At 42.3% G+C, this 13,379-nt stretch overlaps 1 protein-coding gene across 4 annotated transcripts in view; it reads right to left on the bottom strand.

Moving 5' to 3' along the window:
* The window catches only part of znhit6 (zinc finger HIT-type containing 6), a 55,898-nt gene that overhangs the window by 24,927 nt on the left and 17,592 nt on the right, over positions 1-13,379 (bottom strand). Inside the window, exon 6 of one of the 4 annotated variants that reach the window (XR_008897126.1) lies at positions 554-661. The exons of 2 other annotated variants lie outside the window; for them this stretch is intronic. Coding sequence is in view for 1 of the 2 variants with exons in the window: in XM_056604426.1 (XP_056460401.1) it covers positions 607-661 (55 nt within the window). In the remaining variant the exon portion in view is untranslated. Of the gene's footprint in view, positions 1-301; positions 662-13,379 lie in introns of those variants that run through there. One more of the 4 variants, XM_056604426.1, reaches the window with a different exon arrangement.

Raw genomic sequence — 13,379 nt, 5'->3', positions numbered from 1 at the left:
TGTTCTTCTTGTCAATCAGTGTGGGGGCGAATCATTAGGTCAGCTGGGGGAGGGCCTTGGAAGAACACAAGGGTGGGGGCCTGCACGTGAGTGAGACCGCGTTGGGGGTTGCCGGGGTATGTTTTGGGTGGGATTTCTGCCGTTGGTTACGGGTTTCAGTGACCTGGTTTTGGTTCATTAAAAGTTCCTTCAATTACCAATGACTCAACATTGTTATGTCACCGGCGTGGTCTTTACAATATGTTCAATAAAACGTATTGTACGGACAAAATACGTTTTTTAGACAAACGTAATTGAGAATGCCGAATAGTTCTCTGGGAACGTCATTTTGATGAGAAAGGGTTGCTCTATCAGTTGTCAAAAAAAGAGCACGGACGTGGCCTCTATAGCAACGACCTCAGCTACCCAACACTGATCAAAAAAACGATTGTTTCTCTCAATCAAAACACAAAACAGGACAACTGATGCCCATAAACTTAACCCATACATGTTTTGTAATTAACAAGGACACGTTGGTGTAGTTGTGTTGAGGAATGTCACAGATTTCACTAACTTCGCCGTTAATGTGCAGCCACCGGGTCTTCCGTTAGCCAATGGGATGAATGCTCATAGCTTCATATATTGCCGTGGAGGGATTACATCGCAATGAGTGGAAAACCCCCTGCGTCGAAAAAAGAAGCACATGGTCCTCCGTTAGCCAATGGGATGAATGCTCATAGCGTCTCTATGTGCAGCCATCGGCTCTTCCGTTAGCCAATGGGATGAATGCTCATAGCTTCATATATTGCCGTGGAGGGATTACATTGCAATGAGTGGAAAACCCCCTGCGTCGAAAAAAGAAGCACAAGAGTACCCTTTTGCGTCAGAAACTGAAGCCAAAGTCACTGACCGTTCGTCAAAAATCGACGCGTTCGGAGTGAGAATGTGTTTAAGTGATTCCGTCAGACCAGCACGGATTTTGAGTCAAGCCCCCGCCGTGGTCAACTTTGGCACACACACAGATTGAAACGGGAATCTGCGTGTGTGTGCCACGGAATATCAGTGTCATTTACTTGCATTGGAGCAACTTCCGTGGACACATCAAGGACAATTTAAGTGTTTCAGTGAGACCACCACGGGTTTTGAATTAATCCCCGTGGTCGACTCGCTCGTTGAAACGGGGATCGGCGTGTTTCCGTGATGTTGTGGTAGAAATGAACCTTACATTTTATGTTAAACTATGATTATTATTAGGCCTAGATATCATAGATACTTTAATAGTGGAAAACAGCTGATCACCTTTAGCCTAGATGTTATTTGCCATGTGGCACGAGTGAGTGAGTTCCAGTCAATATCTTGTGCAAACAAATTCGGCCGTTTTTTTTCGATACACTATTGAACGTTGTATAAACTGTTTCCTTCTGTATTTAAATTGTGTAGGATTAAGTTACCTCGGAGGCTTTTACAATCCGTTTTGTTTTTAGTTTATCCTGTCATTAATAAGACAGTCAGAGAATAAATAACTTGTCTGGAACAAGTGGGCGAAACCTTATCTAGGGGTGTGTTCTCTTAGCCTGTGGCCAGAAAGGGTGGGGGCCAAGGAGCAGAGTAGATCTAAAAACAGCTGGGACGCACGTCCCAATCGACAGAGAGAGCAACGCACGGGAGGAGTGCACATTTATAGCTTAGAGATAATAAAATAATTTGTCTAACGAGTTGAATAAACTCAAATAAATTGTATTAAAAATAGTGTTTATACACCTAGAGAGAATATGAATATAGTACCGACGGCTGCGGAGATTTTGAGTAGAGACCGTCTATTTCTCAAAGGTGAGATGAAAAAGATCTGAGAAATGGGAAGAAAGGACAGAAGGACCGGGCACTATATGGCCCATGGGAGGGACTTTTGATCCAATAATGTATAGGGACATGGCGGTAGTGATAAGGAATTACATAGATAACAGAAGTGGTAAAACGGCCTTGGCGAAGAGGGACAGGGAAAAGTTAGTACTAGCTTTGTTCCTAGAGGAAGGAGAGAGATGTCGAACATTACAGAGAGTGGCGGGAGAAATATAGCTAAGAACAAAAAGGCTCAACCATTGCCTCTGAAGGTTGAGCCACCGCTATACAAACCAGTGTCAGTCTATCCATTGTTAAAAGGCATGGTAGCAATTAAAGGGGAGGTCACACTAGATGAGGAGGATAAGCAATATAACACACAGGGAAGGAGGGGCGCACCCATACACATGGACTGTTATGAGGGGATTAGAAATGCAAGAGAAGAGTGTGACGATGCTGAAACTAGATCTAGCGAAAGTGAGGATGAGGATAATGATAATAGGCATGTGGACGAAGAGATTTTGGTGAAGCCCATTAGTAAAAAAGCTAGGAGGAAATTAAGAAATCGGAACAAGAAACAGGGAGAGAGTTCCCGTGCGGATCAAGGGCCAGAGGAGCCTTGCTGTAGTACAGCATTACAAGGCCCCCTGGCACTCGAAAAACCAAGGAGATCACATAGAGAAAGAAAGGCACCCGACGCTCTCCCAGGAAATTATGCTATTCTAATCAATGGACAGCAGGCATTCTCTCCCCCAATAGAACAGCCTCAGAGCCAACAGTCACCTAATCCACCCGTTACACATGTTCACATCCATAATTATGGGAACCCCACAAATAAAAATAGGCAGAATCAGAATGAGGGGCCCCAAGGTCAGTTTAGAAACAATCAACAACAAGGATCTCAAGGACAACGCAGAGATCCTTTAATATGTTATGGGTGCAACCAGGAAGGACATAGTAAGAAAAATTGTTTAATTAACCCCTTTCCACCACAGCGAGCACAAGGTAACGGCAACCAGGGACAGGCGGGTCCCTTTATGGGATAGGGATACTAGGGGTGCCCAGAGAATCCACAGGGGGAGGCCCACCAATGATGGCCTACACTGGAGCCACTTACACTTGCGTAGGTGAGTGAGTGAGTGAGTGAGTGAGTGAGTGAGTGAGTGAGTGAGTGAGTGAGTGAGTGAGTGAGTGAGTGAGTGAGTGAGTGAGTGAGTGAGTGAGTGAGTGAGTGAGTGAGTGAGTGAGAGAGAGAGAGGATTTGCATTGTGCTGAATAGATTACATTTGTGATTGAATGTACTCTGTACTACTTGGTCCTTCGATATAACCTGTGGCCCCTTAATGGCCCCTGTTTTAGGAAAATCATAGAACCACCACTGGGATCGGTGACTCTGTGGTTCTGTGTGTCGCGACAACCTTTGAGACTCTCCATAGCGTCGTGGTACCATGTGATATGAATCAATAGATCTTGGTACACAGGGCAATTGGTGAAACACTGTGTTGGTTCAGAGGGATACAGCATGTTGGGTAAGGGAGAGGATTGAGAGGATTCTGGATGTGATGAGTTTAATGTAAAGGACACAGAGAGAGATGGTAGGGCCCAACCCAGAGGTGAAAAATCAATGGAGAGCCCAGTATCGAAGTATTAGAGCTACATGATAATCACAGGTTTTAGGGTAATTATCTAGACTCCATAAAATGAACAATTAGCGTTTAATGTTATCAATAACATGCACACCGCTCGTCCACAGAAGTCCAGGGGGCTACCAGCGCTGGGGATTCTTATTATAAGAATTCAGGGTAAACACAGTTGCACTCCTCAGAAGAGGAGCTCAGCTTACCCAAACCTTGGACTCCGCAGTGGATAGGTGGATGTTGTTTTGGTGTTTGGACCTGACGAGGTCTAGGTGCCAAGATAACAACACAAATAAAATATTTCCTAAGGAATTACGATGATAATGGACATTTATTAAAAGTGGTCGTACAATCTAGAAATAATAATCGGCAATACTTAAAAATTAGACTGAATGAGTAAGATAAAATATTAATCAAATTTATGAATTCATGTTGTCCACAATGACAAATGTCATTTAAAATGACATTATCTAGTAAAATACAATAAAAAAGGGTGTGTGTTTGAGACTGCTCTCGCGTGTGTGTTAGGGCCACAGAGGCAGGGGAGAATCCTCTCCTACTTAAGAGTGATGGAATACACGAAGGGGTACCAAAAGCTTACTTCAGACAAAACATGCAAACAGGTAGAATATAATAAGATTAGATCGCCCAATTTAAATAGTGAGTATAGGACAATCGGGTGGAATTATAAAGGGAATTATGATTATGAGTAACGGTTAACACAGAAGTGAATCGCCTAATATTGAAAATGCAAGTTTTAATATTGTGATTTTTTGTTTTATTTTCACATCTCCTTAGTTAAGGACAATAGGTGGATTAACGCTACATCTGCTAGGAAGGGATCCTACATGCTAGGTCTCAATTTACATTCAGAAGTGGTGGGTTTACCTTTCAAATGCCATGACTGCTGCTGCAACACTTTTATAGAATATTAACATTTGATAATATGATACTTTTAACTCTGATGAATTACCTTTAGATTCACCCCATCTTATACCCCCCGCACACACAGGGTCAAATTTTAGTTGTTGTTGTAGCTGCTCTGGTGTGTCCATTACGCACTGCCTTGGCTGCATGGGCAATTGTGATTGAAGACTCTATCTCCATCCCTCCACTTTGCGGTCAAAACCACCTTATGGGTGGGAATTGATTGTATCCCAGGCACGGCATCCTGCACTAAGCCAGTATGGAAGGCTGGTTAGCCAACGACGGGTAAGATCCCACCTTGAAGACCGGGACAACCTAAAACAGGTACAGTCACGATTACTTGGCAGTCACTGTGAGCACTGGCTCACTTGATCATGAAGTGACAAACTGTAACCATCATAGGAGGAGCCGGCTGGTCAAAGGTGGAGGGGGAACAGGAGTCAGATATGGCAGCCCCAGCAGCAGAGGTGGTGGTATTGGGACAGGGCATGTTGCGTTTTATTCGACAGTTGAGGTATGGAGGCCTGCTGAGGCATGAAATCTTTTCGGTTTAGTGCATGACTTGGTAACGGCGTGGTTTCAAGGCGGCTGATGGTAAAACCCACGAATATCAACCTTTGGTTTTGGATATACTGGCTTCGATTTCCCTTCCCAATAGATTGGTTTTAGTTTACGGATGGTTAAGGTTAGGAGTTCCAACGTTGGTTCCACCAACGGCATTGTTAGGTTTGCTTATCATTTAAGTGCGCATAGTTTTGACCATTGCGCAAGGGGGGAGGTGTTGAGGAGTGTTGAGGGGATTTAGAAAACAAGGTTTTTTCTTCACCATAATTGCAAACAATAATTGATAACCAACAAAATGAGTATGAATTATGTGCAAAAAACAATGTAAGAAAAAAAATCACTTCTACATTGGGACACATTCCCACACCTGAAGGACCATTTTGATATTTGGTCATGAACTATGTTGACATGTTGTGCATGTTAGTTATCCTTGACAGGTTCAGCCGATGGGTAGAAGCAGTCCCATCAAAAGACCAAAGTGCAGCTACAGTAATCAAGTTTCTGACTGGAAAAGTCATGCCAAGGTTTGAAATTCAATCAGAGATAAGTTCAGACAATGGGCCAGCGTATATTCAGCAAACACTTATTCAAGCACTAAATAGAATTGGTTAGATGCAATTCACACACACACACACACACACACACACACACACACACACACACACACACACACACACACACACACACACACACACACACACACACACACACACACACACACACACACACACACACACACACACAATTTAAGAAGGAATGCAACTGAGGCATTATCAATTATGATACAAACATATTTAAAACACATACAAATTTCGGGTCCAATGTTTCCAGAAGCAAGGTGAGTACCTTACATCTCTCTGAGAGATATCAATTAGACATCAATCAATATCTATAGCAATACTGAGTTATCACATACAAGCTAAATAGAATGACACAGCTAACTTTGCACATAATGCTTACGGTTAGATTCATGCTTTCATTTACATTTCAAGGGCCCCATAAGGGACTTCCATTAGAACAATTAAAAATATGTTTTTGAACAACTAACTGCTGCACATGAGTTTGTATTTCTACAATAGAAACGCAAAGTTCCAGAGCCAGATGCAGACACACCGGAGCCTACAAACTACCTCCGCCAAGCAAGGAGTAACAGCCACATGATGCAATTAAATAGTGGCAGGGGTTTGAATGAATTCTGTTTTTGTGTTCAACCATTCACAAAAATATTGATTGTATAATCTATATAAAGTCAGCAACGTTTTGTCAAATTTACCATGGATACAGCAGAAGGACTATCAGAACAATTAGATGCCATCTCCCGAATGATCTATCAAATTAAGCTAGTCTTGGTTATGCATTGGCAGAACCAAGAGGGGTGTGTGGGATGATAGGGGCGACATGTTGTGCTTTTATCCCCAACAACACAGCTCCGGATGGGTCGGTGGCCAGGGCGCCGGAAGGATTATAGTGCCTCAGATTAGAGTTGGCAGAGAACTCTGGAATTAATAACCCCTTCTCAGGACGGATGGAGAGCCTGTGAGCAGTGAGCGCTAAAGGAGCACCAGGTGTCATCCAAGAGTACATGGAGATCCAGTTGAACCTGTGAGCACAAATGAGGACCCAATCCTACTGGACGGTTGGGAACATATGCCCTTGCCAAGGAGGGACGAACATTGGACTGTGATATCTCAAACACCAGGTGGAGGCTCACGAAATGTGCTAGTAACCTCTTCTTGTGAGCCGGCCTCATGATCTACAAGGCTTGATTTCAGCCAACAGGAGCAACATCTATGACCTTGTCCAAAACCCCCCACCTGTATCCTGCGCACCAATACATGAAGATCACCTGAGCCATTCAGTTCCATCATCATCTGTTTGTATAAGGATAATATATGTTCTAAGGTCACATTGGGATCCAGAAGACATGAGAATATGCTGACATCCACACAGTATGACCCAGAAAAACATTCTATGCACATCAATATTTGATGAAAGTCCAACTTTGTATTGTGTAAAGGATTGGGGATATAAGGAGCTGTCCGGGATTCATTCAGCAGTGTGTATTCGCGAATACCATTCGGCTTTGTTGTCTCTCGTTTGCGGGGGGCAATAAACTCTCCATCTATACTTGACCTGGACTCTCCGATTCCTCTTTGCTTATAGCTAGTTGAAGTGAATTAGATAAGTTGTTATTAGAAATACCACCACAATGTGGCCACGGATTTCGAGTTAAGCGTCCGTAGTCATTACACGATTCCTGTGAGACCCGGTTGGAATTACAACTAGAAAATGCATTTCCGGCAGAAAATACAGTGAGTGCTTTAGTGCAAGGTGAGTTTGAAAATATGTTTCAATAAAGCCTAGGGCTGTAACGATACGCGTCTTGAAACCGAAATCGCGACTCTCAAAGCCACGAACCTGTCTCGCGATGTGAGAAGGCGATCTGCCTTCTCACATCGCGAGACAGGTTCGTGGCTTTGAGAGTCGCCCTTTCTAACCCTCCGGTCAAATTGTCAGATTGAAATTTGCTAATAATTTGTCTAAATAAGTCTGCTGACACCGCCCCCTCTAATCGATGCCGCAAGTATGCGACGAGATGCCCTCTCCGTGATGACAGCTCTCCGTGGCTACGGAGGATTGCATTTCTCCACAGCCGTCGAAGTCCTCATATGCGATATGAACGACATTTATCCAGAGTTGGCCAAGCACGAAAAAAATTGCCTGTGTGATCCCCGTCTCTTGTTTTGTGTGATTTGACCGGCAGTTTGTCTGCTTATAGGTCGGAATGAAGCGGCCACGGATTATTGACAGGATGGCTACTTTATTCTACCAGACTCGTTCGCTTCTTCACACGCTACCGCTCGCTCTCTTCGCTCGCTGACGACACACACACACACACACACACACACACACACACACACACACACACACACACACACACACACACACACACACACACACACACACACACACACACACACACACACACACACACACACACACACACACACACACACACTGATCGTTAAGAATTTCGTTGATTACGTACATCTTTCATCGATTAAACGAATGCAGTGTGCAATTCAACATTTTACCACAGGGGGGCAATATTTAAATTTTCGGCTCCTACCCCTCAATAAACATCCTGCTTTGAACGGTGAACCCTTTACGCCTAGCAGCTATAAAAACTATAAAAACTACAAAATTACTATTAATGCAGGCTATGTGGAAAATGCGCCGACTATGGCTCAGCCTGGCTCCGCTCTCTTCCGCTACGTAGCTAAGATGGCTGCCGTTGAGTACGAAAAGTGTACATCGCCACACACTTCGCGATTTGACCGTTTTGAGTACACTTATTTTCGCCCGATCTGAATCGGGAACGCCCTACGTACTCAAACTTAGACTAGTAAGTACGGATGGTATGGATATTGGAACACGGCGATGTAATCATGAAGCGGACAAGGCCACGGCGAAGTCGGGTGTAGGACCATTATGATATAAAAAATGACTTCTTGGGGAGCACTATAGGCCTACCACTCAAGGCGAGGTTAGCATCGAAGCAGAAATAAAGAACTTTCTGAGCCCCTGGATTGTGGAAAGTTGTTCCCCCGCCTTGCCAAGTTAGCACGGAGGTATTTGTGCATCACGGCAACGTCGGTCCCCTCAGAGCGGGTGTTTTCGGCGGCTGGACTGACGGTCACCAGGCTGCGGTCGCGTCTGACCCCAGAGCATGTCAACATGCTCATCTTTCTCAACAAAAATCCGTAGACTGGTTGGTTAAGTTATAATATGATTGTTTTTTTGATATTATTATTATTATTTTGGGAAGAAACTAGGGTTGTGTTTGTTTTTAGTTATGTTTATGAGCACCGGCTTCAAGCCGCATGCTCCGTTGCTTAGAGCAGAGTAGCGCATAACTATTGAACGGATCTGGTTTAACTGAGTTGTTTATCTAATAATAAAGATCCCAATGAGGAAAACACGCTGTATTTGTATTTATTTCATTTTGAATATAATTTTTATTTAATTTTAATGTAAAATATTAACGATTAATCGACTAATTGAACGTTAATTCTCCCGACGATTGACTAAGACAACCTAATCGAATGCCCATACCCAATACGCACACTAGCACTCTCGCGCACACACACATAGGCCTACGTTACTCGTAACACTATGCCTTGTTATTGCGACGTTCATGTTGGACGTTTATGTTTTTTCCCATCTATTGAAAGTTAGGCTATTAAACATGTTGCATTCTATACGGGCTGATTGTCATTATTTAAGCTACATAGCCTTATAAGAAGCGCTAATAGGATATTTGACTAAACCAACCAAACTAACGGTAGTTGAGGGTTTTTGCCTACCTGCAAGCAACCTCCAACTACAATCTTTGGTTATTTATTAATTAATTTAGCTATACTTTAATAGTATTCTTTCTGTTCAAAACTGTTCAGTGTTCCAAATTATTTGTTAATAAATGTTACATTAAGTTAATTGTTATACAAGTGTTGATGAAATCTTGGGATGTATCGAACCGTGGGTCAAAAATCGTGATACAAACCGAATCTTGAGTTGGTGTATCGTTACAGCCCTAATAAAGCCACATAGCTTAAGATTTAAAGAAATTAAAGTTAAATGGCTTAAAACAAGTGAAGGGATTTGAACAGAGTTCAAAAGAGTAAATTGAGTAAACAATGTAAACATGCACACCATTTAAAAAATTGTAAATGGTTGGAAACAACTGAAGTGACAGCTGAATGAGAAGCGCAGAGTAGGGTAGTAAGGTATGGACTAAAATGTATATCACAGTATGATATGGGGCATAGACAGTAGAGTTGTAGTTTGGGCATCTCAATTTGGTTGGTGTGTGTGGGCAGGTAACGCGTACCTGGGATCAAGGGTTTTGACCATCTTTTTAAAGCCCTTTCCATCGACATTTTGAAAGGGAAGCATGTCCTTACAAAGGTAAACAGTGACGATGTTTGTTATCTCGTTCCACAGCTGGCTACTTTTGTTCATAAGGACTGGCTGGAAAATGCCTGCGGAAGAGATATCTGTGGAAGAGCTGCAGACATGGAAGTAGTAGCTAAAATATTTTGTAGACTTGTCAACAGCTCCTGCCTTTCTCTACGTGCAGTATCACACAAAAAGACGTAATGTCGGGTCGCCATGGTTGTTGTATATAGGCCTATAAAGGGGGTGGTTCCGTTTCAGTTAATATTGCATAATTTCCAATAACTCCCGCTCAGCCCCTCGCAGCTTAAGCGTGACCGTGACGAGTGTGTCCCTTAAAATTAAATTCAAAAACAGTTGTGAAAGTAAAAAAAGTATGCATCCAGCACTTTACATTAAAGCTAAAATATATCAATATTCGATATTCTTAAAAAATATATATATATATCGTCGCTGTCCGATGAAACTCGCGTACATCCAAAACGGTTACTTTTCAGGAAATGAAAAAAACACCCTAATTTCAAAGCAGTTGAACGTAGCGTTGTCATACTTGGTATGTCATCTTTAAATGTAGTCGTAATATTGCCAGTGTGATGGTATAGTTCACATTTTACCAAAATCGAGTTTAAATGGACATATATTCGTGCATATTTTACAGTAACGGTGGTCGATACGCGTTCTTCCGATCATGAATGGGCAAGTCGCGTTTCATACTGACAGATGAATAGGCTACGCTAAGTTTATTAATTGCCTACGTCCAACCTAAGGCTATTTAATAAACTGAGCATAGCCTATTAATCTTGTCAGTATGAAAATCAGTGTACCGATTCATTGTCCCTTCATAATTATGTCTCCTGCTAACTATGAAGCGATAATGAATAAGTACACTAACAAGCTATACAGAGGTTGTAACGTTAGACCTACCGTAATTGTGTCACTCCTCCACTCCTTGACCTACGTCTCAGGCGACAAGGGGGAAACTTTTTCTAGCGATAAAGTTAGGCCTACTGTAAAGGAAAGCTATTGTCTCATATCATCAAAATAATATTGATTTGGCACTGTATTGCAGAAAAGAAAAGGAAAAATGAAGCTGCCATTTCACAAAAAAAAAACAGACACGCGCTACCGCTCGCTCTCCTCGCTCGTCCACTCACTCGCTGACGTCAATCTCACACACACACACACACACACACACACGCACACACACACACGCACACACGCACACTGCCATTCTCGCGCACACACATACGCTACTCTTAACACTATGCCTCGTTATGAAGGTCGGAATGAAGCGGCCACCGATTATTGACAGGATGGGTACTTTATTCTACCGGAATCGTTCGCTTATTCACTAGACAGTGTCTAGTGAAGAAGCGAACGATTCCGTTCACGATTCCGGCAGACCAACTGCCGGTCAAATCACACAAAACAATAGAGACAGGGATCACACAAGCAATTTTTTTCGCGCTTGGCCCACTCTGGAAAAATGTCGTTCATATCGCATATGAGGACTTTGACGGCTGTGGAGAAATGAAATCCTCCGTATCCACGGAGAGTTGTCATCACAGAGAGGGCATCTCTTCGCAAACTTACGGCATCAATAAGAGGGGGCGGTGTCAGCAGACTATTATTAGACAAATTAGCAAATTTCAATCTGACAATTTTACCAGAGAGTTAGAAAGGGCGTATCGTGCTTCTGCCTTCTCACACCGCGAGACAGGTTCGTGGCTCTGAGTGTCGTGATTTCGGTTTCGATACGCGTTACAGCTAGCCTGGTTCTACCAGACTCTCGTACTCTTCACTTCATTTCATTTCATTTGTACAGAGAGTACTGAAGGGAAATTCAAATTGAGCGGAAGTACTTAGGCGGGCGGAGCCAGGCTACATTAAAGCCCTATTTAGCCTACTTTATTTACGTTCGTCAGTCAGTTTCACAATAAAAAATATTCGGTGAAAATTACTTCATCTTATATTGCAACTAGAATAAACTTGAGAACAGTTGAGAAAAAAACGAAATACCTTAACTTCAAAGTGTTATTCGGCTACCCGATGATGCGCTTCCAGAGACGCTAATGAGATGACTCCACAGGGCGGGAGATACGCGGCGGGATTGACAGCTTTGACACCAAATGGATATACTTGAAAATCAGATGACGTGTTTCACAACTTTTCATTGGTCAATTAGGTTCATGACGCATACTGTATACGGAAATGAACCTGGACATAACTATCATCGTAAAATCTCAAAATCTGCAAAAATGGACATACGCGGTTTTCATCGGACAGCGACGATATATTCTAGTGCTGTCAGTTAAACGCGTTATTCACGTTAACGCAAACAATTTTAACGGCGTTAATTTTTTTATCGCTCGATTAACGCAATTTATTATTATTATTTTTTATTTTTTCTTTGGCTCAAAAGAAAGAAGCAGTAGCCTGACTGCTATGTTCAAGGCAGTATGTTTGTATGTTCATCGTTTAATTGCACTTTTTTTTTTGTATCGTCCTGTTTTGATCAGTATATGCCAATGTTATTAGCAATAAAAAAACATTTGCAGAAGGCTAGCCGATGCACTTCTCCATGTTGATAAGAGCATTACAATTAGAACAATTAATGGGACAAAGAAATCAAGGGATATTTAGCATAGAAAAAAGATTTGCGATTAATCGCGAGTTAACTATGACATTAATGCGATTAATCAATTTTCTAATATATTCATATAACTTTTGAATTATTTGGCGGGCCAGATATTATGTCTGGCGGGCCAGTTGCCGACCCCTGGTTTACACAATCATAAGTAATACTAAATGCTTAAACAAGTATGACCTCTTTTTACCTGGCATGAACAATTGTGTTGGGCAATCGGATCGCTGAAATGCTAGGGCTGGCCCGAATGCCATTTTTCAGGCTTCGAATATTCGTTGGTTTTTTCCGAGCGAATATTCGAATACTCGTTCCAGAAAAACACACCATCAAAAACAACGTTAATAATCCCTATATACTCCCTGGAACCGATTTTGACAGTATCTCCATATTTAGTTGAAGATTTAATAGCTTTTGAATGTTAATTAGTAGTCCTAAGTAAGTTGGAGTTTCTTAGTTTTTCCCTGTGGAAGCGAACAGCTGTTCCGTTCCAAATCAGCTGTCCTCTAGCATCTCAGTTTTGACGGGAGCTTTTCAATTCATCCTGGAACATGCATCTTTTCAGGGAATTTGTACAATAAATCCATAACAAATACTGAATATTGATTGTCTTACGTATCCATATTATATCCATTATATTGACCGGGTATTCCCAAGACGCTCACGCTCTGCAGCAAGCCAGTCACAGTTGATTGGCGCGGCGCTGTACAGCGAACGTAAACAAACAACTAAGCTAAGGTTAGCATTTCACTAAGCATTACTTTTCCTCCTGAGATCCCGCTGATGTTGTGTTATAAAGTAAAGGGAAAACAAGATATCTATTCTTCCTCCAC

Source organism: Gadus chalcogrammus, chromosome 12 (genome assembly GCF_026213295.1).
Source record: "Gadus chalcogrammus isolate NIFS_2021 chromosome 12, NIFS_Gcha_1.0, whole genome shotgun sequence".
Classification (NCBI taxonomy): Eukaryota; Metazoa; Chordata; class Actinopteri; order Gadiformes; family Gadidae; genus Gadus; species Gadus chalcogrammus.
The sequence above is the reverse complement of the archived record's forward strand: the minus strand, read 5'-3'. Positions and strand labels throughout refer to the sequence as shown.